This window comes from Microcebus murinus, chromosome 18, assembly GCF_040939455.1.
Source record: "Microcebus murinus isolate Inina chromosome 18, M.murinus_Inina_mat1.0, whole genome shotgun sequence".
In the NCBI taxonomy this organism is placed as follows: Eukaryota; Metazoa; Chordata; class Mammalia; order Primates; family Cheirogaleidae; genus Microcebus; species Microcebus murinus.
In genome coordinates, this window is record NC_134121.1 from 24,294,985 (window position 1) to 24,320,286 (window position 25,302).

Here is a 25,302-nt window from a genome sequence, read left to right on the forward strand (position 1 = left end):
TGCTCTTGCTCTATAATCTTATCTTTCTCTGCTCACCTAAACTTCATTTTCCTGCTTAAAATAAAAAGTACTCAGGACCACAGCCGGGTGTGGTGGCTCATGCCTGTGATCTCAGCACTTTGGGAGGCAGAGGTGGGAGGATAGCTTGAGGTCAGCCTGGGCAACACAGTGAGACCCCCCCCCCACCATCTCTACAAAAAAAAAAAAAAAAGAAAAATTAGCCGAGTGTGGAGGTACACAGTTCCTGTAGTCTCAGCTACTCGGGAGGCTGAGGCGGGAGGATCACTTGAACCCGGGTGTTCGAGGCTGCAGGGAGCTATGAATCCCACCACTGTACTCCAGCCTGGGTGACAGAGCTAGACATTGCATCAAAAAAGAAAAAGGAAAAAGAAAAAAGAAAAAAAAGAAAAGAAAAAAGAAAAAGTGTGCTGAAGGTCAAAAGAAGTGGACAGATCCTATAACAGTGTTCTAGGAGGACCAGAGGGTGTGGAGATCGCTTGACACTGGGTATCAAGGAGGGCTTCCTGAGGAGGTGGCATTGCAAATGGCTATGTCTCTCAATAGACGTACGATCCTACGTCAGCAGGACGCTTTAGCAGAAGTTAGATTCTGTTCAATTTGCCAAGGAGCCCTGAGAGGCAGACATATGTCCTTGTTCCTCTTTTACAGAGGTGGAAACTGAGGCCCAGAGAGGTTGAATAGCTTGTCCCCGGTCCCGCAACGAGCAAGTGGCGGGCCAGGACTTTTGATCTCGGGCCAGTGTGCCCACCCCCAAGTCCCGGGCTCCCGTCCCTCCCCGCGGGTCGGCGGAGCTCCGGGCCGGCCTGGGCTGGCCGAGGGCGGGCGGAACGGCGCGCGGAGGCGGGGCTGGGCGCCGCGGGCTGGGTCCCCGTCCCGCCGCCGGCCGAGCGCGCGGGCCATGGGCGGCCGCGGGGCTGGGCGCTGCGGGGCTGGGGCCGGCTGAGCGCCGCCGAGCCCGCCGGGCCGGCCATGGGCGACAGCGAGCGCAACAAGAAGCGGCTGCTGGAGCTGCTGCGGGCGGCGGGCACCGGCAACGCGCTCTGCGCCGACTGCGGCGCGCCGGGTAAGGGCGCGGCGGCGCGAGCAGCCGGGGACCCGGGCCGGCGGGACCCCCCTCCACCCCGGCCGCCAACCCCTCCCTCCCACCGCGCCGAGTCCCGCCCCGGCCCCGCGGGCCCAGACGTGACCCTCACGGCGCCTCGGGCCGGGACCCTCTGTCACCCAGACCGAGAACCTCCGCCCCGGCCCAGACGGTCCCCGCCCGGGGCAGGCGGCAGCGGGGCCCCGCTCTGGAGCAGCCGCCGGGAGCCCTGACGGTCCTGCTCCCGGGCCCGGGGTCTCGCTGTCTTCCCTCCGACCCAGGCGCGTCCCACGCACGAGGGGCCCCAGACCTCGGACCCACGGCCCCCGACCGTGCTGTGCGCCCTGCTTGTCCCCGGACGCCCGGGGTCCTCTTCCAGCTCCACTGCACAGCGCCGCGACCTGCGGGCGCCTGGGGGCCCTGACTCAGACCTCCCCACCTGCGGGTCCCGCCGCCCCGTCCTCCTCTCGGTTCCCGAGTCGCGTGACTTCCATGTCGCGCCTCCTCGGACTCTGACCTCCAGCTCCCGCACTCCGAGAGCTTCACCCTGGTGGCCGCTGAGCCACGGCCGGCCGGCGTCCTGACCCAAAGGTCCCCGCTGGGAGCCTAGTTACCCCTAGGTGGGGAGAGCCAGAGGGAAGGGGCTCCAGGCGTGGGCAGAGCTGGCCACTGCCCCCAGAGTCCCGTCGGGCCCTGCCTGTCCCTGCGCCCTGGCCCGGACTTGGCTTCCTCGCCTTGCTCTCTGCTCAGCTCCCCTCCCGCCCTCTTGCCCCGCAGATCCTGACTGGGCCTCTTACAAGCTGGGCATCTTCATCTGCCTCAACTGCTCGGGGGTCCACCGCAACTTCCCGGACATCAGCAAAGTTAAATCCGTGAGGCTTGACTTCTGGGACGACAGTATCGTGGAGGTACTAAGGCCCTGGAACGCGGAGCAGGGGGAGGGAGGTGGTGGGCCGGACGCTCCCATTCTACAGAGGAGGAAAACTGAGGTCCAGAGTGGGGCGATTCTCCTAGCAAAAGGGAACACGGCCTCTTACAGGGCGGTTTAGACAGTGGCCCTGAGTTCAAATTCAGACCCTATCACTTGCTTACTCGCACGCTGTGAGGGCCTTGAGCTAGTTGCTTGATCCCAGCTTCGAACCCTCAGTTTCCACATCTGGATTACAGGGAAGACACCGCCCTTTCACAGGGCTGCCGTGAGGATTCAACGTTGGTTCAGTCCAAGCACAAAGCAGTCAATTAACAGGCGTTGTTGGCTGTTGTCCTTAGTGGAAGTCCTGGAATAGGGGAGGCAAATGTCCTACGTCATGGTCTGCGGTCCTGCTCCCCTTCCCCAGCCAGGAGGAGCACCGCTTTGCTCTGCTCAGGGGCACCCAGCAAATCAGCACAGGCACCCGAAGGGGTTTTATTTGTGCCTCACAACCCCCCTGTTATATTCGTTTCCTTTTGCCAGGTGAGGTCGCACGGGTCACTCAGTGAATAAATGGCAGAGTCAGCATTTGAACTCTGCTCGGTTGGGTCCAAAGCAGGTGCGCATGCTGCGACACAGCCCAGCAGGCCCTACGGCAGAGGAGAGTGGGCGTCACTCTGCCCAAGGGATGGGAATGCATAACCTGGTGTTTCTTCCCGTTCCTGCCCGCGCCCCAGATAGGCCGCGGCTGCTGCCAAGGCCACTCTTGGCACGTCCGCCTCTGGGTGTCTTGTGTGCCAAGGGGTCCCCACTAATCGTCCGGACCTGTGTGCTCTATGGGGCCAGCACCCGCTTCTCCCTTCCTCCAGCTACACCCGCCTCCTGCAGACTTTCAGGGCCGTGGGGTGGGGGGGTGGCCTGGCCATCTGTGGAGAGACTTGGAGAAAGAACATGAGCTTTGGAGTCAGACAGATCTGGGTTCAAATCTCAGCTCTGCACTTATAGCTGTGTTTCCTCAGGCAAGTCACCTAACCTCTCTGAGCCTCAGTTTCCTCATCTCTCAAATGAGAATGGTGCTATTTAATAGTCGAGGACCCAGTGTGAGAACTGTCAAGTGCTGTGCCCATGTGAGGCGCAGTTATTACCGCCCTCCTTGCTCCAGGCTGGGGCTGCCCAGCAGTGTGGACGGACAAGCCCAGGGAGACATCTCCTCCTTGGGGACAGTTTCTCACTGACTCAGCCTAGGAGTTGGGGAGACCAACAGCCTTCTGGGTAGACCATAGTTTCATTTCACATTTTTTCGAATTCTAATATTACTTCAAGTTGCTCTCGTCTTGCAGTTTATGATCCACAACGGAAACCTCCGTGTAAAGGCCAAGTTTGAAGCCAGAGTTCCAGCTTTCTACTACATCCCCCAAGCCAGCGACTGCCTGTGAGTGGTGACTCCTTAGGGACTGGGTGTGGGGACTTCCTGGTTCCTCATTCCCCAGCGCTGCCTGTCTCTGGTGCCTTTGTCTATGGTGGTCTCTTCTATGGAAGAGAAAGATCCAGGACAGCCTTTGGTACCAGCATGGAGAGCACAGAGACCTGGGTAAAGCCTCTGTCTACTGGGTGTGTCACTTCCCCTCTCTGGGCCTCAGTTTCCACAGCTGTGAAATGGGTGATTTTCTCTGTGATCTAGCCTCTGCCTCTGCCATTCTTGCAGTCTTCAGATAGAGGCGAGAAATGCTGCTATTTTAATAGAACCAGTGTGTTTCAGTTAGTTGCTATCGAGTCATGTTCTAGGGCTGTCCTGCCCAAGCTCAAGCTGGCTCCAAGTACCTGAGCTGCAGATCCCTAAATAATAACCATAAACATAATAATAGTAGCTGCTAATATTTACTGAGCTTTGCCTCTGTACCAGGCTCTGTGCTGAATGCTTATGCGCATTAATTTAATTCTCTCAACAACCCTATGAAATAAGTGCTGCTATTAATATTATCTCCATGATATAGACGAAAACCTGAGTTTTATAGAGGCAGACCTGGGTCTAGTCCATCAGGCACCAGGGCCTGGGCGACTGTATCATGGCTTTGGGAGAATCTAATAAGATGGGGGCGGGGGGGGGGGGACATGAAGCAGCAGGAGGTTCGGGTGCCCTGGAGATTGTGGGTCAGTGTGACATTGGACCTCTGTAGGACTAGACTGGCCAGGGCTAAAACTTCTTCCCAGGACTCAGCCTCACCACCAGGGCTACTAGACAGCACCTTGTGTGAATGAGGAGAAGGTATCCCTCTAGGGCCATGGCTGTGTTGCAGCTCCCTAGCCTCAGCAGGGTGCTTTTGGGCAGTGCACAAACTACACAGCTGTACCTGGTGGTGTTGCAAGTTCTCAATGCTTAGTCAGCCCAAGGGCTACTGATGCAGGTGGAGTGGTGGGGAAGCAAAGCTTTCTACTCGGAAGACCTTGGTTTTGTTTCCCGACTCTACTCTACCCAGCTGCAAGGAGGTGGACAAGTTACCAGACTTCTCTGATTGTCAGCATCCTCATCTCTGAAATGCAGACCACATTGCCCAACCGCGTAGCATGGCTGTAGCGGTTCCATGAAATAACTTATGTAAAACCTCTCACATGCCACCCGACACACTATTAATAGTTTTAATCCATTTCTCAGTGTCAGCTTCAGAACCCTGCCAGTGGCTGGCCCAGCTGCAGGAAGTGCTGGCTCAACTTGAGCAGGCCTGTCTGCTCCGGTCTCACTGCTGCCTCTCTGCTCTTTGTTCCAAGCTCCCGGGGAGCGCCTACTGTGTGCTAGGATTTCTGCTGGCACCACATAGACGTTACTTGCCATGACTCTAACGCAGCCCTGTACTTTAGCCTTTTTCAGCTGAGTACTAATGGCTGCCTCCCCTCAATTGCAAAATTCCTCTAAATCTCCATCCCCAGGACCGGGATTGGTGGCCCTCAGTCCCCATTGCCTCTCCCAGCTCTGATCTTGTGACCCGGGGTTCCCACCCCATGGTGGGCCTGGTGACTCTCCTCCCTGTCCTCTCACACGGTGAGGGCTGTGCATTAAGAAAGACTCCTGATTGTAAGTGACAGAAATGCAATTTAAACTAACTTAGGCAAAAGGGGACGTTATGGGTTCTGGGGCTCAGACCACAGGAAGGACAGAGGTAGAGCCAGCCTCAGGAAGGACCAAGCGAGGCGTTCAAACATGGTCAGTGGCCAGGCTGGCTTCATGCCACCAGCAGCAGGGCCACTTCCCAATGCCAGCCTATACCTCCCAGCGTGGCCCTGGAGGGGGCTTCCAATCAATCTCTCCTACAGTTCTGCTCCTTTTGGTCCACACAATCCAGGGGCGTCCAGAGCTTTGAATGCCATATGCCCTGGTCTAGATCATTCTCATAGCTACGGGGTAAGGTCATGTCAACCTTGGAACATTTACCTGGAAAAGGTGAAGGGGAGTCAAACAATTAAGTTTCCTCTTGGCTGCATGGTTTTTCTGCAGGGGTCACAGATGACAATATCTCATTGGGGTGGCATTAAATACCTACTATGTGCCGAACATAGTGCTGGGCCCTTTACATACATTTAAACATTTCAACAACTCTGGGGAGTAAGCATACATTCCCCAAATTTGGAGGAGTTAAGTGAGCTGCTCTTGTCACACAGTGGATAAATGATAGAGTGAGACTAGTCTGAGGTGGTCAGACCCCAGGAACACTGCTCTGTCCAGTGTAGCATGCCCAGATGTCATGGGCAGGCCACAGGAAGATGCCTTTAGACTCTCCTGCCTTAAGCTCATCAACGGGCAGCGGAAGGGGCAGTGTAGATGGTCCAGGATAGTTGGTACCTATCTCATTGACCTGGAGAGCTGAGGCTGGGGTTGGAACAACCCAAGGCAGTGACTGTCATATAGCTCCCTGGGAGAAATATTTCCTCCCAGGAGACATTTGGCAATGTCTGAAGACATTTTTGGGTGTCACAACCAGGAAGGGTGTGCTACTGACATCTGATGGGCAGAGGCCAGAGAGGCTGCTAAACATTCTATGAAGCTCAGGACATCCCCGGACACCAAAGAATTATCCAGCACCGAATGTTAATAGTACAGAGGCTGAGAAACCCCGGATAGCCTGAGCAGGCCGCAGGGCAGCTGCTGCGATGTTCCCACTCTCAGCTGCAGGGTCTTGGAACGTTACTGTGGGAAAAGAATGCATTAGACACAGCTGACCAAAGGCTCTCTCTCTCTCTCTCTCTGTAGGGTCTTAAAGGAACAATGGATTCGAGCTAAGTATGAGAGACAGGAATTTATGGCTGATGGGAAAACCATCTCACCCCCAGGTAAAGTAATTTTCACCATCTTTTTTTTTTTTTTGAGACAGAGTCTCGCTTTGTTGCCCAGGCTAGAGTGAGTGCCGTGGCGTCAGCCTAGCTCACAGCAACCTCAAACTCCTGGGCTCAAGCGATCCTCCTGCCTCAGCCTCCCGAGTAGCTGGGACTACAGGCATGTGCCATCATGCCCGGCTAATTTTTTCTATATATATTAGTTGGCCAATTAATTTGTTTCTATTTATAGTAGAGATGGGGTCTGGCTCTTGCTCAGGCTGGTTTTGAACTCCTGACCTGGAGCAATCCTCCCGCCTCGGCCTCCCAGAGTGCTAGGATTACAGGCGCGAGCCACCGCGCCCGGCCTCACCATCTTTTGAGATCTCTGTTCTAATGAGTTTTTAAAAAAATAAAGTGCCTGAATGTTAAAAGCGAGATCTATCCAAGAGATACTGCTGCCCTCGCTCTGGCCACTGAGGTCAACGTGTGGGTTCCTCTGGCTTTGAAATAGCGACACATCCACTGGTGGGGTTTTATGGTTTGAGCCACAGAGAAGCATATTTTTTACAAGTCCTTATAGAGCCACAAGCATGTACAGAGTCTTGGTATAAATTGCTAGAAGATGCCTCCACTGGGCAGATCAATTAGAGAAATGCACCCCTGCCCCTGGCTAATGTCGCTCCTAGTGCAGCTCGAGGCTTGGGGTGGGGGGTGTGCGCTGGATTTCAGCCTCCTTTTCTGCCACGGTGCAGGGGACAACCTCCTTAGTGGCCCTGGACCTGTGGCAGCTTCACCCTGCTGCCCCGAGTCCAAGCTGAGACTGACCCAGGGAGCAAAGTATTCAAAACCACTCTTGGAGGACACGAGGCAGCCCCATGCTCAGCTCTCCTGGCTACCAAGAGTACAAGTTATTCCTCAAACCAACAGATGCCTAGAAGTCATTCGTTATTCCTGAAGTTGCATCAGGCTTATGTTAATGTGAAGTTGGGGAGGACCATGTGTGTTTAGAATCAGTCCAGTCTCTCAGGATTTAGCCTTCTTAAGGGTTTGTTATGTCTTCTTATGAGATAGCCTGATGCCAGGGAGAGCCAAAGAGGAAAGGTTTTGCACAGTGGGGGAAGTCCAACTGAAATGATAAGACATCGCAGAATTGGCCCCAAGTGGGACCCTTGTGTCCTCCTGTGCCTGAAATAGCCAAGTTTAGCTGGAGATATTTGGGCAGCCGGTGGAGGGCTCATTCATTCCACCCTGAGACCCTGTGAGTTTTGTGAGATGCTGATGCACCTCAAGGTCATGGGTGTTCACTTTTTCTGATTGTTGGTGGTTAAGGTAACCGAGAAGGATTCCTGTGGAAGCGGGGAAGGGACAACGCACAGTTCCTGAGAAGAAGGTTTGTCCTTCTGGCAAGAGAGGGCCTCCTGAAGTACTACACTAAGGAAGAGGTAAGAGGGCAGCCCAGCAAGGGGTTCCCCCGCTGAGCACGGGGCGCTCACCCTAGTAAGGTCTACATTGTAATCAATGGTGCCTTGTCTTGTGGATAATCTCAGCCACTGAGAGTGAGGTATGACATTCTGCTGCTTTTCCTTGGTTATACAGTCAATCCAGTGTACCAAAAAATAACACTTTCTGTTCACCTAGAAGCTGGGTGTGGTGGCTCACGCCTGTAATCCTAGCACTCTGGGAGGTCAAGGCAGGAGGATTGCTTGAGGCCAGGAGTTCAAGGCCAACCTGAGCAAGAGTAAGACCACCATCTCTACAAAAAAAATAGAAAAATTAGCCAGGTGTGGTGGCACATGCCTGTAAACTCAGCTACTTGGGAGGCTGAGGCAGGGGAATCACTTGAGCCTCGGAGTTTGAGGTTGCAGGGAGCTATAATGATGCCACTGCACTCTAGTCCGGGCAACAGAGCAAGACTCTGTCTCAAAAGAATAAATAAATAAACAAATAACACTCTCTGTTCACCTAGAAGCAGCTTAGACTGGTCCATGTTTAAACTTATGATGACCACTTGGTTTTACTTCATTTATTCATTCACTTAAGAAATATTTATTGAGCACCTACGATGTGCTAGACAGTATTCTAGGCACTGGGGATACAGCAATGAACTAAACAAAGCTCCCGTGCTCATGCAGCTTTCAGTCTATGGAAGGAGGTAAGCTGGTAACCAGAACACACATCAATATACAATATACCAGGTGGCAGTGAGTTCTATGAAGCAAAATAGAAGAAGGGGAGGGGATAGAGAATAATGGGAATGTGGCAGGGGTGCTGCCACAGGGTGGTCACGGAGGGCCTCTCTGGTGAATTTTGAGCAGATAACTATAAGCACGTGAGGAGTGAGTTGCATGGATATGTCCGGGAACGGCAGAAGAGGCAGAGGGAACAGAATGTGCAGAAGCCCTGAGTACAGTCATGGCTGGCACATACACCTGTGCACCAATTAGGGAAAGATGGCCCCTCTGAGAGGGTGGCACCCCTGGGCCCCAGTGTGAGAAACCAGAAGCCTGGATTGCAGTTACCACTCAGCCAGGAGCTTTGTGTGCAGTGCACAGACTACTTGACATAAGTCACAGCCTGGCCCTGAGCCAGAGGCGTGTGTGGTGGGTCTACAGGACATCCGGAGGCCAAAGTGACTTGTGCAGAGCGTGCAAGGAAAAAGACGGAGGAGGATGAAGTCTCAAAGTGGAGGACCTTGTAGGCCACAGTAAGACTTGGGAATTGTTTAGTAACATCTTTTTTTTTTTTTTTGAGACAGAGTCTCACTTTGTTGCCCAGGCTAGAGTGAGTGCCGTGGCGTCAGCCTAGCTCACAACAACCTCAAACTCTTGGGCTCAAGCAATCCTCCTGCCTCAGCCTCCTGAGTAGCTGGGACTACAGGCATGTGCCACCATGCCTCGCTAATTTTTTATATATATATATCAGTTGGCCAATTAATTTCTTTCTATTTATAGTCAAGACGGGGTCTCGCTCTTGCTCAGGCTGGTTTTGAACTCCGTCACCTCAAGCAATCCGCCCGCCTCGGCCTCCCAAAGTGCTAGGATTACAGGCGTGAGCCACCACGCCCGGCCTGTTTAGTAACATCTTTATTGAGATATAATTCATATGCCATACAATTCACCCATTTAAAGTATACAGTCAAGGCTGGGCTCAGTGGCTCACGCCTGTAATCCTAGCACTTTGGGAAGCTGAGGTGGGTGGATTGCTCGAGGTCAGGAGTTCCAAACCAGCCTGAGCGAGACCCCGTCTATTTTCTACTAAAAATAGAAAGAAATTAATTGACCAACTAAAAATATATCTAGAAAAAATTAGCCGGGCATGGTGGCACATGCCTGTAGTCCCAGCTACTCAGGAGGCTGAGGCAGCAGGATTGCTTGAGCCCAGGAGATTGAGGTTGCTGTGAGCTAGGCTGACGCCACGGCACTCACTCTAGCCTGGGCAACAAAGAGAGACTCTGTCTCAAAAAAAAAAAAAAAAAAAGAGTCCTTTGTATTTTGGGATGCATAATAGTCATCCAGTGGGGACATTGAGAGAGAAGTTGGATAGATGAGTGTGGAGTTTTTGGGGAGAGTTTGGAGCTGGAGTCATCGGCATAGAGACTGGTTTTGCAGTGGGACTGGCTGGGGTCACCTCAGCAGGGAAAGGATGTCCAAGGACTGAGTAGTTTGGTGGTTTGCTGCTGAGTTAAAACATCAGCTTCTATTTCTCTCAATCCTGTGGGTCAGGGACTTGAGCAGACCCTGGCTGCTCCAGTGTTCCCCACTCCTAGTGAACTGGGCCCCTCACTCTGCCGCACTTCGCTGGTGGTTGGGAGGAACTGGAGGGGTATTAGTAATGTTTTATATTTTTTTTAATTTTTAATTTTTATTTTTTTCTCAGCAGTTTCGATTCAATAACGTTTTATGACTTGATGGTTGTGGTGACTATGGGTATATACATTTGTCAAAAAAATCCAATAGTTTGACCAGGCGAGGTGGCTCACACCTATAATCCTAGCACTCTGTGAGGCCGAGGTAGGAGGATCACTGGAGATCAAGAGTTCGAGACCAGCCTGAGCGAGAGTGAGACCCTGTCTCTACTGAAAATAGAAAAAATTAGCTAGGCACGGTGGCATAAGCCTATGGTCCCAGCTACTCGGAAGACAGGAGGATTGCTTGAGCCTAGCAGTTTGAAGCTGTGAGCAAGGCTGATGCCACGGCACTCTGGTGACTTAGCGAGACTCTGTCTCAAAAAAAAGAAAGAAAAATACACAACATAAAAAAAAAAGAAAGAAGGAAAAGATAAAATGAAACAGCTCTCTTAAAATGAGTACAGTTTATTATTTATAAATTATACCTCAATAAAGTTGATTAAATGAAAATTAACAATGAGATACAATTTTATACCCATCCTCCAGGCAACAAATTTTAAATCTGGTGATGTCAAGTGTTGGTGAAGGTATGGGGAAAGGGTAGCTCTTCTGTGTTACTGATTGAAGTAAATATTGGTATAAGCACTGTGGAGCCACTCAGCAGAATAATTTGTCAGTTTCTAGCAAGTTGAAGGTGTATGCAGCTGTCATCTAGCAATTCCACTCTTAGGTGTATGTTGTGACCTACAGCAACTCTCACACAGGTGTACCAGGGATACACACTGACTGCAGCATTACTTCTGATGCAAAAAAATCAGAAACAATCTCAATATAGGTCAACAGGAAAACAGATTGATAACTTTCGGTACAGTCATTTACAAGAGCAAACTAGATTGGTGTATCTCAACATGGGTAGACCTCAGAAATATGATATTGAGGGACAAAAGCAAGACAGTGAACTAGAAGGGTAAACATCAAACTCTTGACAATGCTTGCCCATGGAGAATGGAGGAAGAGAGTGGGATGGGGTGAGGCTCAGTTAAAGGGATTGGCTTTATTAGTAGTGTCATATTTCTTTTTTTTTAAATTTTTTATATATTTTTTTAGTTGGCCAATTAATTTCTTTCTATTTTTTTTTTTTTTCAGTAGAGATGGGGTCTCGCTCTTGCTCAGGCTGGTCTTGAACTCCTGAGCTCAAACGATCTGCCCACCTCAGCCTCCCAGAGTGCTAGGATTATATATTTCTTTTTTAAAAAGTTAGGAGGAAGGCCGGGCGCAGTGGCTCACGCCTAGTAATCCTAGCACTCTGGGAGGCCAAGGCAGGCAGATTGCTCAAGGTCAGGAGTTTGCAACCAGCCTGAGCAAGAGCGAGACCCCATCTCTACTATAAATAGAAAGAAATTAATTGGCCAACTAATACATATAGAAAAAAATCAGCCAGGCATTGTGGCGCATGCCTGTAGTCCCAGCTACTCGGGAGGCTGAGGCAGCAGGATTGCTTGAGCCCAGGAGTTTGAAGTTGCTGTGAGTTAGGCTGACGTCACAGCACTCACTCCAGCCTGGGCAACAGAGTGAGACTCTGTCTCAAAAAAAAAAAAATAAAATAAATAAATAAAAAGGAGGAAGATTGCTTTGGTAGCACATATACTACAATTGGGATGATACAGAGAAGATTAGCATGGCCCCTGCACAAGGATGACACTCAACTTTGTGAAGCATTCCATATTTTATAATTAAAAAAAGAAAAGAAAAAAGTTAGGAGGAATATTAACAAAATTAGATATACTTTATGTATTTTTAGTATTTCTCATAGTAATTTTTTCTTTTTGAGATGAAGTCTCATCCTGTTGCCCAGGCTACTAGAGTGCAAGGGCTTCATCATAGCTCACAGCAACCTCAAACTCCCAGGCTCAAGCAATCTTCCTGCCTCAACACCCCTGTCCCTCCTGAGAAGTAGCTGAGACTACAGGGGCCTCCACACCCAAATAATTTTTCCATTTTCTGTAAAGATGGGGTTTCACTATGTTGCCCAAGCTGGTTGCAAACTCCTGGCCTCAAGTGATCCTCCTGCCTCGGCCTCCCAAAGTGCTGGGATTATAGTTATGAATGACCGTGCCCAGTCTCTCTCATAGTAAATTTTTAAAAAGGAAAGTCTTCTAGTAATCTTCCAAAAAACTATTTTTAGGAGTGTTGTTGTAAATCTGTTTATACTTTTCATGCTTGTTCAAATATACATACAAGTATACATTGTATATATCTATGTATTAATATATGTATGTGTATATGTGCCTTTGTGTATAAATTTTATATTAATAGGTTCCTGCTATACCTCCTGTTCTGGGACTTGGTATTTCTCACTCATGAATATCATGGACAATTTTACAATTTTTCATATTAGTAATATTGATCTAAATTATTCTTTTTCTTTATTTTTGGAGATAGGGTCTCACTTTGTTGTCCAGGCATGAGGGCAGTGGCATCATCCTAGCTCACTGTAACCTCAAACTCCTGGGCTCAAGTGATCCTCCCACCTCGGCTTTTCAAAGTGCTAAGATTACAGGTGTGAGCCTCCGTGCCTGGCCAGTGCATTTTGATAGGAGAGCAAGAACATACAAAGTTACACATGGGTTTTTGTTTGCACGAAGGCCTTGGCGACAGTTGGCTAGAAGTCACCCTGCTGACTGTCAGTGTCTTGAGTATCCTCTTTCTCTCTTTCAGGGTAAAACCCCTAAAGCTGTCATCAGCATCAAGGACTTGAATGCCACCTTCCAGACAGAGAAGATAGGGCACCCGCATGGGCTGCAGATCACCTACAGGAAAGAGGGCCACACCAGGAACCTGTTTGTGTACCATGAAAACGGGAAGGTGAGATGACAGGAGTGCCACTGCAGGCTCCAGCTCGGCACCCCAGGCCTCACCAGGCCCAGCTCGCCACCTGCCTTGCTCAGTTGGTGATGTGCTCAGCTGCCACTGCTGCTGTTTGCTTTATTTATTGTCAATTCCCAGCCTGAGACAGAGGTACGAGGAAGGCAGAGCAAGATCAGGGAGAAGAACTTGGCTGGTGCCATGGATTTATCTGGCCAGTGCACAGCCACCTGTGGGAGTCCAGTTAGCAGAAGCAACTATGCCCGGGGATGGGAAACCAGGCAGGGCCAGAGATTCCAAATATGGGTGGAAGGATGGATAGACGATCAGGTGGCAGTGCAAGGGGACTTTGCTTCTCAATGTGTGGTCCTGGACTAACAGCATTGGCATCACATGGAAGCTTGTTAGAAATGGAGTCTCAGGGCTAGGCGTGGTGGCTGGCTCATGCCTGTAATCCTAGCACTCTGGAGGCTGAGGCAAGAGAGGATTGCTTGAGGTCAGGAGTTCGAGACCAGCCTAAGCAAGAGCGAGACCCCGTCTCTCCAAAAAATGAGAAAATTTAGCTGGGCGTGGTGGTGCACACCTATAGTCCCAGCTACTTGAGAGGCTGAGGCAGGAGGATCGCTCGAGCCTAGGAGTTTGAGGTTGCATGAGCTATGATGATGCCACTGCACTCCAGCCTGGGGCGCCAAGTGAGACCTTGTCTTAAAAAAAAAAAAAAAGAAAGAAAGAAATGGAGTCTCAGGCCTACCTCTGACCTACTGAATTAGAAACTGCATTTTAATAGGAATCCTGGCGATCCCTATGCACGTTAAAGTTTGAGGAGCACACTTAATTGTCGGGGAACCCAGCCCAGGCAGAGAAGAGTGGGCCAAGAAAATATGGGTCAGAGCCTGGGCAGGGTCACGTGACTGCACAGGGGCCAGAAATGCTAAGTGGGGGTGGGGTGAAGGTGGGGGCTGACATTTCGTGAGCCTCTAATAGTCTATAGTCTCCTCTGGACACTGTTCTTGGTGATTGCTATCTGTCATTTCTTAATCCTCAAAATAACACCCATGTTACTGAGGCATGGACTTGTTATGTGACTTGCTCGAGGTCACATGGTCAATGGTCCCTGCACCCATTGTACTACCCTATGTCCCTCTGCTGCAGGGAGAGCCCTTGGCAGCAGGAGCCAGGAACCAGGTGCAGGGACTAGACCTTCCCAAGGGGCCCCAGTACCAGGGTGGTGACCATGGTCACCCTCCCAGCAGGCTTCATGCTTTCTTCCTAGTCAGGGCAGAGTTCCTGGTAGGACGACCTGCAGAGCAGGGGTTTGGAGTCAGAGCTGGAGACCTGGCTCTGCTGCTCTCAGCTGTGTTACTGCGGCAGGTCCCTTCTCTCCTGAGTCTGCTTGTTTGTAGATTATAATACCCACCTTTCAGAGGGGGTTTGAGGATTGAGTCAACATGAACCATGAATATTTCATAACCATGGAGTGCATTGCAAATGTTAGTCGCTGCAGTCAGTATTTGCTCATGATTGTAGCAGATGTAAAAGGCAAAGTCTTGCAGCCAATTTCATACCTCTATCATTTATTAATTTATAAATTCACTCTTGAAATTCACAAGTCCTTACTGAGCTCCCGTAATGTGCAAAGCGCTGTGCTAGGTGCTAGGGAGTGTGGTAGTGGATGGGGCAGAGCTGTAGGCCTCGAAGATCTACAGTCTAGGGAGGGGCACAGACTGGGAAGCACGTGCTGAGGATGCCATGTGATAGGTGGTGGTCGTGCTGTGGACACCCAGAAGACATGGAAGTGGCATAGTAGGGGGTCGACAAGGTCAAAAAGGCTTTCTGCAGGAGGTAGTTGCTATTTAAGAATTGTGTGGCCAGGTATAGTGGCTCATGCCTGTAATCCCAGCACTTCGGGAGGCCCAGGTGGGAGGATCAGTTGAGGCCAGGAATTCAAGACCAGCCTTGGCAACATAGTAAGACCCCATCTCTTAAAAAAAAAAGGTGGGGCATAGATGGGAAAAATACAGAGATATTTACTTCAAGGGCAAAAAGCATGGCTGGGACTCATGAGAGATTAGAATCAGATACTCTGTGTATTTTTTTTTTTTTTTTGAGACAGAGTCTCGCTTTGTTGCCCAGGCTAGAGTGAGTGCCGTGGCGTCAGCCTAGCTCACAGTAACCTCAAACTCCTGGACTCAAGAAATCCTGCTGCCTCAGCCTCCCGAGTAGCTGGGACTACAGGCATGCGTCACTATGCCCGGCTAATTTTTTCTATATATATTCGTTGGCCAATTAATTTGTTTCTATTTATAGTAGAGACAGGGTCTTGCTCTTGCTCAGGCTGGTTTCAAAGTCCTGACCTCGAGCAATCCACCTGCCTCGCCCTCCCAGAGTGCTAGGATTACAGGCATGAGCCACTGCGCCCGGCCTCTGTGTATGTTTTTGAGAGAGAGAGAAGGAGAGAGAGAAAAGTACACTCTCTCTTGCTAACAAACGATTCTATAACACCAGGGATACAAATAATGTTACACCTCTTTGTTTCTCTAAAGTCAAGGGCTTCATTCCTAAAATTAGCAAGAAGTCTCCTTGCTAATTCCCTTGTCTCCCTTCCTTGGTTTTACCAGAATCTCGGGTCTTATGCCATCTGGGAGACGTGAGGGCATCCCTGGTTCTCAGCCCATGGCGGGCTCTCTGCTACTGCTCCGTGTCCAGACTGGCTGGACACTGGTGGCCACCCCTCCATGACAGTCACTGCCAGGAGGACTTTCGTTGAGGTGCCCGAGGGCTCTGACACTGAGGAGACCAGGGTCCCTCTCTTTGGCCCAGTTGCTGCGCACCTGACTGTCCCGGGCTGGCCGCGCTCCTCGTTCACTTACGCGGCAGCCTCTCTGTCAGGTGGCATCATGGGGCTGCGATCTCATGCCCTCAGCAGCCGGGCAGGTCATTCAAAAGTGAAGTGGCCAGGTATAAAGAGTGGTGGGTCTAAGGATACCCTAATCACATAAGAAAGAAAAGAAAAAAGAAAAAATTATAAAAAAGAGTGGTGGAGGCTGCAGCAAACAGGAAAACCCGAGTCAAGGATTGAAGCAAACAAAACTCCAGGAGCCAAACAAACCTGGCCCCGAGGTCACCAGTTTGTGACAGGAGAACCTTCCAGAGTGAAGGCCTGGGGGCATCTTTTCTGGGCTGGCTCCGTTCCCTTAGTGCGTGAGGCTGAGGCGTAAGAAGGTTCTTGACACAGCCCTGCGGGGAGAGAGCTCAGAACCCTGGAACACTGGTGTGTGTTTGGCCTGTGGGAGAGGATAGGAAATGGTTTCAAAGCAGCCACGTTCAAAATGACTTTCCCAATCATCGTACTGCTTCAAAGCCCAGCACTGCAGCTATTGGAACAAGTCTTCTGGCCTCCCAATTCCAGATTCCTGGGAGAAAGAATCCAACAAGCCCAGTCGAGCCTCTACAGAGGTCTTGGTCCAGCCCTGGTTCCGGTGCTGTGGCCGAGGAGGGGCAGGATCATAGTGGAGGACGGGGCTGCAGTTGTGGGGTGGCTGAGGACCGGTGGGGTAATTCCCACAGAGGCAGGGGTTGGGCTGAGCAGGCACCCAAAATTCTATCTATTACAACATCTAAACTAACCTTCAGGGCTGGGCACAGTGGCTCACGCCTGTGATCCTAGCACTCTGGGAGGCTGAGGCGGGTGGATTGCTCAAGGTCAGGAGTTCGAAACCAGCCTGAGCAAGAGTGAGACACTGTCTCTACTATAAATAGAAAGAAATTAATTGGCCAACTAATATATATAGAAAAAATTAGCCGGGCATGCCTGTAGTCCCAGCCACTCGGGAGGCTGAGGCAGGAGGATTGCTTGAGCCCAGGAGTTTGAGGTTGCTGTGAGCTAGGCTGATGCTATGGCACTGTAGCCTGGGCAACAGAATGAGTCTCTGTCTCAAAAAAATAAAATAAAATAACCTGCAGGATGAGTAAAATGTTCCAGGGAAAAGGTGTGTGTGGGAAGGAGGTGGTAGACACAGAATGACCCAGGGGGAGGGAACAGCATGTGTTGGGGGAAGTTGCAAAAAGTTTGGGGTGTAAGGAGCTCAGAGGACAAAGTAAGTCATATTGAAGAACTTAGACTATTTCCCCGAGGGTAGGAGAGAGGACTGTAAGCCAGGCTGCATTAGGTTTGTGATGAGAAAATCGCTCTGGCTGCCATGAGAGGGCCAACTGAGAGCAGAAGATCAAGGCCAGCTAGAGGCGCGGTTGTCTAGGTGGGAGATGATGGGGGCCCGCTCTGCCGAGGTACTCCTTCTCGTGAAAGGGACAGCAGAAAGGGCCAAGCCAGCTGTGTGTGGCCTACGCTGCACTCCAGGCCACCGGCGAATTCCTATTGGAGGAGCATCTCCAGGAGCACCTGCCCGGCACCCAAAGGCCGGCCCTTGACATCTCTGGACTGTACTGTCCTGGACCCTTGCTCCCCAAAGTCTGTTTCCTGTGGCCTGAGAGCTTGTAGGAATGCAGAGTCTCAGGCCCGCCCCAAACCTACTGAATCTGAATCTGCACTTTAACAGGATCCCCGGGGGGGGGGGGGTTCATGCACACGTTAGAAAACGAAAAGCTGTGTCCTAGGCCACTTCGGAATGCCAGTGCAGTTCACCCCAAGCCTTTCCCGTGGCTCCGGGGTTCTCCGTGTCAGTGGCTTCCCGCTTTAGCTCCCGGGGCTCTGACAGTGTGCTTCGGGACTCCCCTCAGTGGAGCTGTGGAGGGTGGGCGTGTGCTGGGCGCAGGGCTGCCCCACACCCGCCGGCCCAGCCAGCTTCCTGCCACCGACTCAGCCTCCACCCCAGCCCCATCTCACCACTGTCTGCACGTCCTTTGCATTTTCCTCGGCAGGAGATAGTGGACTGGTTCAACGCCCTCCGCGCGGCCCGTCTGCAGTACCTAAAAATGGCCTTTCCTGAGCTCCCAGAGTCTGAGGTGAGCTAAATGTGGACCCCAACAGCCAAGCCTCCTCCCTGCCACCTCCTTCCCTCCCGGCCTGCTGACCCTGAGGACACGCAGAGGCCAGGCTAGATTTGTCTGCGGGCAAGGCCTGAGGCTCGAGGGTGGGCACCTCAGAGGGAAACCAAAAGAGATCTCCTGGGAGCTGGGGCTTACAGCCTCACACACAGGAGCTGCTGTGAACCTGCGGCCTCCAGAAAGCAGGTCAGTCTCTCCCCTGAGGATGCCCGGCTGCCGTCCACCGTGCCAAGGGGCTCAGCACTTGGGCGTCTCTTTGTGACCCCTTCTCCCACTAAAATGTACACATGATCCCTAACAAACTGCTCACAAAGTGCTCTGGAGCCCATCCTACCTTACAATCTCCTTCGTGGGCAGTGGGGGCGGGGGTGGTCATCCCCATGTTACCGATGAGAAACTGAGTCCCAGGAAGGCCAAGTGAATAACCAAAGGTGCTCTTCCCTCTCTGCCGCCCTCCCTTTGCCCTACGGTGTTCTGGGCTCTGGAAGGCCATGGGGTCCTCCCCGTGACAACTGTCACAGGGCCCGGTCTGCCTTCTGTGGCCAAGGTAACGGCTGGCCTGAGAACTCCATTTTGATGGTCCCCAGACGTCTGGGGCTTCCGTCTACCTCTCAGTGACGCACTGAGGTGGCAGCTCCCTGGGAGCAGTCCCAGCAAGGCCCCCTCGGGTCAGGCCTCGAGGTCGGCCTGCTGGGTCAGCACCCAGAACTGGCGGACGCGGGTTCCCACGGGCGGGAGCTGAGAGTGCTGACTGCTGACCGGCACAGAGGGAGGACAAAGTGCAGAGCTCAGCCCCGCTAGTCCGGGCTAGCCTCCCATCCTCGCTCACCCGCGTGGAGGAAATTGGTCTTTGGCCGGCACCCGAAACGCTGCCTTGCCCCACTCATCCAGCATCACGACCCCTGCTCCAGTACCCTCCCAGCCCGCTGCTTCCTCTGTCCTTCGTCCCACCCTGTGCCCGGGTTCGGTGTGAGGCTCTGGGCAATCACCCGGCCCGGCCCAGGCGTAGGGCTCCAGATGCTGGAGCCCGGGGAGGGCCAGTAGGGTTGTGGCCCTACAGTAGGAAAGGCGTATGGAAGTCAGAGAAGCCGACATGTTACCTGGGGCAAGTCACCTCCCCTCTCTGAGCCTCAGTGTACCCATCTGTCACTGCGGGGACAATGCCTATTGTGAGAATCGAGAGTGCCAAGCCATCTGAGTGCAGCAAGGAGCACTCCAACCACGTGATTTTCTTTCTTCTTCCAGTTGTTTCCTGGGTACCCTTGAGTAGCCCTATGTGGCTCAAGTTCAGAGTAGTGAGCAGTTAGGGACTCTACTTTCTCCAAATGGAGGGCGTGAAGCCTAGTGAACGTATTTTAGGGAAAGAGGGATGGTGTAATTCATATTTTCATTTTCAGCTCACAGTTTTCCCCCTTTCAGATTTCCCATCACTATTCCCCTCTGCCCCTGCCCTGGGCCCTGGAGTTCTGGGGAACCGACTCTGTTCTTGGAAACCTGGACTGTTATTTGAAGCTCCCGACTTTCCAGGCGGACCCCCTGGAGCACACGAGGCCAGGGTCTATCCCTGGAAGCTTCTCTGAGCACAGGATGGCAGGCCGGAGGGATCCTAGGGGTCACATGGTCCAGTCTCCTTGTCACACGGGGAAAACAGGCTCAGAGAGATGTCGGATCTTACCGAGGCCACAGCTGGTAGAGGACAGAACTGGAGCTGGAACCCTGACTCCTGACTCCCGGTCCAGAGCTCTGTGTGCCCACTCTGCCGTCACCTCCTCGTGGCCCTGTGTCAGAATCCCCACCAGTGACCGGGTCTCGACCACAGGCCTGCTCAGGGGGCTCTGGCATGTTATACTTTAGCATCGTAGTGTAATGGTCAGGGTACAGTCGAGTGTCCACTGGTCCTGGGTGTGAATCCCAGTGCTTCGTGCACCAGCTCTGTGACTTCGGGAAAATCCTGACCACTTCTCTGAGGACTGGTTTCTTCAGACGTACAATGAGGCTGATAATACCCACCTCACAGGGTGGCTGAGAATTGTACCCAGGGCCTGATTCTCAGAATATGCTCTCTGACACCAAGAGGGTCTCCTGGGAGCCTAGCTGGTGTCCATAGCCAGGGGTTACCGAAGGACTCCTTAAACCAAGACTCAGCCAGTAAGCTCTGCAAACATCTGCGGTGCTCTTGACTGGCTTTGTTGAAATGTTAACATTACATTCATTCCACTTTCCAAATATAACCCTGTGAACCATGAACGCATATCCTTCCCCATTCCCAACTTCCTCTTTGTTGGGGAGCTAAGCTCAGCGGGAAACCTCGAGCCCCTGGGGTATGAGTGGGGAGGGTCAACGTATGTCTCTTTTCCCCCAGCTCCTGCCCCTCCTCACCAGGAACTACCTCAAACAAGGCTTCATGGAAAAGACTGGCCCAAAGGTACATTATTCTACCACTCCCTGGGGGACTTCCACGTGGGCAGAACGATGGGTGTGGACTGAGCAAGGGAGACGGGGGCGTTAGCTGACTTGCTTCTCCCCAGCGTTAGGGGCGCCCACATCAGCTTCTTCCATCCTAGCTCCATCTATCTAACTGGCCCTACCCCTGGGAAAGCAGAGCTGAAAAGGGACACCCCCCCTGACCCCCCGAGCTGACAGCTTCTGGGCTTTCCAAGACCCTTGTGTGCTGTGTGCCTACAGCCTTCCAGGACTGTCCAAGGGAGACAGGGGCCAGTGACAGGTCTGAGAAAACACACATGTGCACCCAAGGGCCTGGTGCACACCCTCCCGGGTGGCTGCTCCATTCCCACTTATCTATGGAGGAGGGGAAGTCTGTCCTGGTGCCTCCCCTCCTGTCGGGGGTCCAGAGGGGCGGAGCCTGGATGCTGGGTGGGGCATCTGTTGAGGGGAGGGATGGGTAAGGAGGAGAAGGGAAAAGGAGGGGAAAAGCAGAGGGAGCTCCCTAAATAAAAGTTTCCCCAGAAGCGCAGTATTCCAGTGCTTTTCTAAGAAAAGGTTTGGCATGTTTATAGGATGGTTGGTTAGAGGACAGTGAAAGGCGGTGGGCAATGAGTATGAAGAAAGCCCTGGGCAGGCTGAAAAAGCAGTTTTAGGCTGTTTTAGGTTCCCTTCCTTTATTAGCCAAGGGCATGGCCCCTCCCTGTGGTTCTTGTTCCAGTGCTTTCTCTCCCTTGACCTAGGTTAGAATTTGGCCAAAGCCAGCACTTTCAGCCTTGCCGAGAAATAGCCACTTCTGATTTCCCCAACTTCCTTTTTCTGAGGCTTCTTTGTCCACAGCCTGAAAAAGAGGGAAGTCCCCGTCTTCCAACTCAAGGCAGCACCTGGCAGCAGCAGGGTGAAGCTGGCAGGGGTGGGGTGGGAGGTGGGTGGTGGGGAGGGGGGTGGGCAGAGAGAGCCTTCAGAGCCCAAGGGCCCCGGTCCAGGCCCTAGGGAGAACCATTAGGGTGTCTGGCTATGGAAGCTCGCCTGGAGAACCAGTGGGACTGGCCCGCTGCCTTGGCTTGGCCTGGGCTGGCCCCTGACCTCTGTCCTCAGGTCTTGTCATCCTTGGTAAGAGGTTCCCTCTTTTACAGCAGAGAGAACCTTTCAAGAAAAGGTGGTTCGCTCTGGATTCCCAGGAGCGGAGGCTGCTCTATTACAAGAACCCGCTGGTAAGAGCCGCGCCCGAACCCTCCCCTGGGCGTCCCCACAGGAAGCTGGGTCAGGGCTTGTCTGGGACCCTGGCGAAGCTGAGGATAAACATACCTCCCAGGGCCCAGGGCCAGAGAAACCCGGGGTGGGGGGAACACCTGTCCCTTGCTTCCCTCTGTGTCATGGAGCTTTTCCAGTAGGAGGCTTTTCTCACCCCTCACCTTCAGGAAGTCCATTATGAGCATCCAAAATGCTGCCAATTGGCCAGGCACGGTGGCTCACGCCTGTAATCCTAGCGCTCTGGGAGGCCGAGGCGGGCGGATTGCCCGAGGTCAGGAGTTCGAAACCAGCCTGAGCAAGAGCGAGACCCCGTCTCTACTATAAATAGAAAGAAACTAATTGGCCAACTAATATATATAGAAAAAATTAGCCAGGTATGGTGGCGCATGCCTGTAGTCCCAGCTACTAGGGAGGCTGAGGCAGCAGGATTGCTTGGGGTCAGGAGTTTGAGGTTGCTGTGAGCTGGGCAGACCCCACGGCACTCACTCTAGCCTGGGCAACACGGTGAGACTCTGTCTCAAAAAACAAAGAAAAAAACCCGAACAAACAAAATGCTGCCAATTGTAGTTAAATAGGGTGTGTTGCCGCCTTGAGTCCCATGAAGCATATAGTGCTTAGGAGTGTGGGCTGCCTGAGCTCTGGTCTCAGCCCTGCCACTTGTAATGGTGTGCCCTGGGCAAGAGCACTTAGCTCTCTGTGCTTCAGTTTCCTCCTCTGAAAAATAGGCTTCATAAGAATGCCTTTCTCAGACGCTGCCGTGATGACTATGTGAATTATTACATATAAAGCACTTAAATTCCTGGTGCCTAATTTAATAAGCTCTCTGTAAATGTTGAGTGTTTTTTTAAACAGATGATGTGTGTGATTTATTTTAGGGCTTTTTAATCTTCCAAATTCTGGGTCCCACCTAGCAGAAATCCTGGCAGGGACACTCATACCCCATACCCAAAATAAAGCTTGGGGCTGTCAGGGCTGCAGGGGCCCCTCTGCTCCCCATCCTGGGGTGGCCTCTGATGACCATGTACCCTCCTCTATTTTCAGGATGCTTTTGAGCAGGGCCAGGTTTTTCTCGGGAGCAACGAGCAGGGGTATGAAATATACGAAGACCTCCCCAAGGGCATCCGAGGGAATCGCTGGAAAGCCGGCATCACCATTGTCACCCCGGAGCGGAGATTCGTCCTCACCTGCCCCAGCGAGAAAGAGCAGCGGGAATGGCTGGAGAGTCTGCGGGATGTCCTGTCTCGCCCCTTAACACCCCTCAACCTCATCAGTAAGAAGCAGGAACTGGGGCTTGTTCTTCTGGCCAAGGGCAGAGGGCAGAAAGGGCCTTCTTCACTTAGGTTCACCTGTGATGCCAAACACGTGCCCTGACCGTGCTCTTTCCATGGTCTTCTCTTCCTGCCCAGGAAAAGCACGAGACAGTGCACATCACTGCCCACCCTCGGTTCCCTAGCAGAGCCCTTCCCCAGGAGCTTCTAGAGGAGACTGGCTCTAGAAGGTTCTGGCGGAACCCGTGATGCTATGTGTACCCTGCTCGGTCTAGGGGCTGAGCAGCCTCTCTCCCTCACTCCCCCTCCTCCCTGATCTCTGTTCTCATGAGAAAACCCTGGCCTGTTATTATTAGCTAAGGTCACACCCGCTGGGCAGCTCCTGGGATTTTGGATTCCTCCCTACCCCAGAGGGAAGGCTATTTCTAGTGCCTTCTTTTCTCTGGACCCTGTTTTCTGTCTGCCTCTGTCCTGGTCCTCCTCTTCACCGCAGTTGTGTCACGAGCAGACTTTCCTCTCTGCTGACAGCCCTGTGAAAAAACGAGAGACAAGCGGAGCTGGAGCAGGGAACTGCTGGCCCAGGGCCTGGCTTCTGGGCACAAGAGAGAAGTTGTGTGTTTGGAAAAGTACAGGCTGAGCGGGTGACACCACACAGCCCCTGGGGGGAAACCCTTGTGCCTCTGGAGTCTGACCAGTATAAACACAGACACTCTTCACTGTCCCAAATCCCAAAGCCAAAGAGCCTCAGAAACAGACTTGTAAATTGTTAGTGAAGCTTATCAGCTGGGGTTTTCTATTCTCTGCGGGCCTCTGTATCGGAGTTTCTCTTAGTTTCTCTCTGTCTCTGTGTGTCTGTCTCTCGGATTTTCTCTCCTTCTCTGGTGTGTGTGTGTCCCCTCTGTCTCTCACTTTTTCATTCTGGCTCCCTCTGTCTTTCTATGCCTGTCCCCTCACTGTCCCTTCCCTCCAGTAGGACTGTACTGGCATGGCCTCCTCCCTCAGCCCTCTTCTTGTTTCTCTTGCAGCTGCATCAACAGAGAGTGGCTGCAGCAGCAGGTGACCCCTCAGCTGAGGAACCGCCTGGCCACCAAACACCCGGAGCTCTCCCGGCAGGAAGGAGAGGTTCTCACCTCGGTCCTGGTTGCCCAGCATTAGTGGCCCACAGTCAGTAACCATCCCTGGCAGTGAACTTCGCCAACACTGAAGCTGTGGTGGCTTTATCCGCCAGCTCCTTGGGCCTTCCCCGCTGCCCAGTCCTAGGGATGTGGTACAAGGATCAACACGTATGCCTTCCTCCCCATGCACCTCCAGGCTTGAAATGTCCTTAAGGTTCAGAACTTCCAGAGGTGTGGCACATAGAGTAAACATATTTTTAAAAATGAAAATAAAATAAAAACAACAAGGCCCAGAGCTTTCTCACATCTGAAATGGAGACTTTGCAATGAAAAGGCCCCCACGGCATCGTGCAAGTGGCATTTTTTTAGCTGTACACAAAGCAAGGAAAAAAAATAGTTTAATCTGAATTTAACCAGAAGGAAATAATCAGACAAATCCACATTCTGCTAAACAACTGCGATGGACTCTTCAAACATGTCAATATCATGGAAGTTAAAGTAGCCCGGGAACTGTTCTAGGTTAAAGGAGAATAAACATGGCAACCAAATGCAATTCATGATTCTCGACTGGATCCTGGACACTATTCTTTAAAAGAACAGCTGTATACATGCTCAAAGGGATCATAGAAAGAAAAATAAAACAAAACAAAAAGAACAGCTGTAAAGGACATAGCTGAGATACTTGGGGACATTTGGATATGGATGTATATTAGTTAATAGAACTATAAGATTGTGATAATTATGCTGTATTTGTATAGGAGAATGTTCTTGTTCTTAGGAGATACATGCTAAAGTATTTAGGGGTAAAATATAATGATGTCTACAATTGATTCTTAAAATGGTTCAGCAAAAAATAAGTTTATGTGTACATGTATATTTATAGAGTATATATGTATGTGTGTGTACATATATATATATATATATATGGAGAGAGAGTATACACCAGTGTGCACAATGTTAGCAACTGATGAGTCTAGATGAAGTATAGATGGATGTTTATTGTTTATTCATGCAAATTTTATATAGATTTGAAAGTTTTCAAATTAACAAGTCGGGGGAAAATAAACACCAATTTTTCACTCTTCAAAAGCAGTAGTATTTCTGTATGAGCCAGAAATGTTCTTGGCCGGGCGCGGGTGCTCACATCTGTAATCCTTGCACTCTGTGAAGCCGAGGTGGGAGGATTG

The 25,302-nt window shown here is 51.7% G+C and overlaps 1 protein-coding gene and 1 non-coding gene across 3 annotated transcripts; both read left to right on the plus strand.

The window, feature by feature from the left end:
• Positions 1-856: 856 nt before the first annotated feature.
• Positions 857-25,204, plus strand: ADAP2 (ArfGAP with dual PH domains 2). 2 transcript variants are annotated; one of them, XM_012737878.3, is made up of 11 exons: positions 857-1,084; positions 1,880-2,010; positions 3,353-3,444; positions 6,256-6,335; positions 7,650-7,762; positions 12,886-13,032; positions 17,911-17,994; positions 20,399-20,461; positions 21,615-21,692; positions 22,774-23,002; positions 24,026-25,204. In XM_012737878.3, the coding sequence occupies exons 1-11, from the start codon at positions 991-993 to the stop codon at positions 24,058-24,060; spliced, it is 1,146 nt and encodes a 381-aa protein (XP_012593332.1). In that variant the 5' UTR covers positions 857-990; the 3' UTR covers positions 24,061-25,204. The 2 variants fall into 2 exon arrangements, with proteins under 2 accessions (XP_012593332.1, XP_075850460.1); XM_075994345.1 differs by having other exon boundaries at positions 21,618-21,692.
• Positions 11,795-11,897, plus strand: LOC142862250 (U6 spliceosomal RNA). Its single transcript, XR_012913326.1, has one exon. It is a non-coding gene; the product is annotated as a U6 spliceosomal RNA (small nuclear RNA).
• Positions 25,205-25,302: the final 98 nt, after the last annotated feature.

Bases quoted from the DNA above. Each gene is read 5' to 3' on its own strand.
- ADAP2 (XM_012737878.3), top strand. From the start codon at position 991: ATGGGCGACAGCGAGCGCAACAAGAAGCGGCTGCTGGAGCTGCTGCGG. The intron at 3,445-6,255 runs GTGAGTGGTGAC...CTCTCTCTGTAG, and splicing joins CCCCAAGCCAGCGACTGCCT to GGTCTTAAAGGAACAATGGA. The intron at 23,003-24,025 runs GTAAGAAGCAGG...TTTCTCTTGCAG, and splicing joins AACACCCCTCAACCTCATCA to CTGCATCAACAGAGAGTGGC.